This window comes from Bidens hawaiensis, unplaced genomic scaffold, assembly GCF_021521415.1.
Source record: "Bidens hawaiensis isolate Kalapana, Puna unplaced genomic scaffold, B.hawaiensis_p1.1 tig00026631_1, whole genome shotgun sequence".
NCBI lineage: Eukaryota > Viridiplantae > Streptophyta > Magnoliopsida > Asterales > Asteraceae > Bidens > Bidens hawaiensis.
In genome coordinates this window covers 201,658-204,093 of record NW_027494288.1, presented here as the reverse complement: position 1 = coordinate 204,093, position 2,436 = coordinate 201,658, and the positions used below count along the sequence as shown (strand labels likewise).

Below are 2,436 nucleotides of genomic sequence, written 5' to 3'. Positions count from 1 at the left end.
TTAAAAATCAACTTGAATAAATCTAATCTTTATGGGTGTGGGGTGGTTGGTAACGAAGTGGGTAGAATGGCTAATCTCCTAGGCTGCTCCCCGGATTCGATCCCTTTTACTTACCTTGGCTTAAAAGTGGGCGCTAATATGAATAGAGTTAATAGTTGGCGCCGGTTATTGAGGTTTTCGATTCAAGACTTTCTAAGTGGAAAGCGTCCTCTCTTTCGATTGGGGGAGGGTCGTCATTATAAAATCGGTTTTAGAAAGCTTGCCTATATACTACCTGACTATTTTTAAAGCTCCTGTTAGCGTGATCAGCACTTTGGAAGGCAAGATTAAAAGATTTTTGTGGGGAGGGTCGGAAGAGGTTAGGAAAATTCATTGGGTCGCGTGGGAAAGAGTTGTTTCTCTGATCAACAAGGGAGGCCTAGGTATCTCTAGGTTAAAAGACGTTAATCAAGCTTTGTTGTCCAAATGGTTCTGGAGGCTAAAAACCGAGCAGGGAAGTCTCTGGAGGAAAGTTATTGAGTCGATTCACTGCTCCTCTAGAAGTTGGGAATCTATCCCGGTCATTAAAAAAAATCACGGGAGTTTGGAAAAATATCGGAGCCGTTGTAAAGAAAATAAAGGTCAGGGGTGCAGTCTGGTTAGTCTGCTCAGAGGAAAGATCGGGGACGGAAAAACCATAAGATTCTGGGTTGATTGGCAGCATGATCGAGACCCGTTAAAAGACTTATTTCCAAAGTTATTTAAGTTGGAAAAAAATAAACTGTGTGTTGTGAATGAGAGGGTCAGAAGGATTGGTTCCTAGATTGAGTGGATGTGGGAATGGAGAAGACAACCGACTTCGGAGGAGGAGCTTCTAGAATGGGAGGAGCTTTTTGGCCTGTTGGGTGTGGTTCTCGGGTTTGGAGGGGCTGATCGATGGGTTTGGAGAGGAGACATTGGAAAAGATTTTTCAGTGGCTGCTGTGAGAAGTTTAATTGTGGAGGATCGGGATGTGAGTAACAGATACGTGCTCGATCGGGCTAAATGGATCCCGAGGAAATGCCAAATTTTCATTTGGAGAGCCGTTTTGGATCGGATCCCTACTCTGGAGGCCCTTCAAAATAGGAACATCATGGTGGACTCAGATATTTGTCGGCTTTGTGATTCAGCTAAGGAGACGGTTGATCACCTTTTTGCTGGTTGCAGTGTTGCGGACAAGGTGTGGAATGGGGTTTGTCATGGTGCAAGGTTCGTCGGTTCTTTGGTTTTTCCATTAGAGATTTAGTGGAACTTCACAACATTGTTGCTTTGTCTAAGGTGAAAAAAGAAGTGTTCCAAGGTATTATTGTTATTGCTTGTTGGAGAATTTGGAAAGCTAGGAACGAGTTGATCTATGAAAACAAATCGGTTATTGTAGAAGAAATTATTGAGGATGTTAAGGTCTTGGGGTTCCTCTGGTACTGTAATAGACCGAAACTTAAACGGGTTTCTTAGGTAGATTGGTGTTCCTTTAATCTCATTTAATTCGGTCGGTGTTTGTTGTAGTCTTTTCGGCGGTCTGCCGTGTTTTATAATATAGTCACTGTTCAAAAAAAATGTTTCCTAGTTTGAGTAGGATTAGAATTGTGGGTGTTATATAAACTCATCATTAGTTTTGTTTTGTAAGAGCAGAGTAGAGAAAGTATTTTGTTCTTGTTTCTTATTAATGAAAAGATGTAAGGCCCCGTTACCGGTAGCCCTACTTTCGTGTTGGATTTACTCATAAACACAGTTCTAAATATCAGAGTTAATTAAAACATTTACGCGGAATATAAAACTTTCATAAAACTTTACATAATTCATAAGTTGTCTCAAAACATCCTTTGTCTTTCAACATTAAAGCATTAAAATTAAAACATCATAAGTCTTCAGATGCCAGATTCTTGTTCAGTGCCATGTGTCTCCTCAAGCGAGCTGCCTCATCCTACTCACCTGCGTGCATACTAAAAGTCAGCTACGCTGAGTGGGTTCTAGTTAATCACATAATCATACAATACATTCTTACGCTTCATACTTAATCTCTTAACTTTCTTTCATATACACCTAAGTGCTTTTACTTTCATTTTTACTTTCATACTTTCTTTACATTCATAATCATACGTTCATTTTTACCTTCATGCTTTCCTTACATACAAAATCATACTTTTTAAAGAGCCTTTCGCCCTATAACCTCACAGATATTATAAGGGTCTGCTCCCTAGTTTTCGAATATTAGAAGGGTTCGATTCCCTAACATCACAGATATTATAAGGGTCTGGTCCCTAGTTTTCGAATATTAGAAGGGTTCGATTCCCTAACATCACAGATATTATAAGGGTCTGGTCCCTATCATCACAGATATTATAAGGGTCTGGTCCCTAATTTTCGAATATTAGAAGGGTTCGATTCCCTAACATCACAGATATTATAAGGGTCTGG

At 39.9% G+C, this 2,436-nt stretch overlaps 1 protein-coding gene across 1 annotated transcript; it reads left to right on the top strand.

Moving 5' to 3' along the window:
• Positions 1-811: 811 nt before the first annotated feature.
• Positions 812-1,473, top strand: LOC143573769 (uncharacterized). Its single transcript, XM_077058566.1, has 2 exons — positions 812-1,210; positions 1,297-1,473. The coding sequence occupies exons 1-2, from the start codon at positions 812-814 to the stop codon at positions 1,471-1,473; spliced, it is 576 nt and encodes a 191-aa protein (XP_076914681.1).
• The last annotated feature ends 963 nt before the right edge of the window (positions 1,474-2,436 follow it).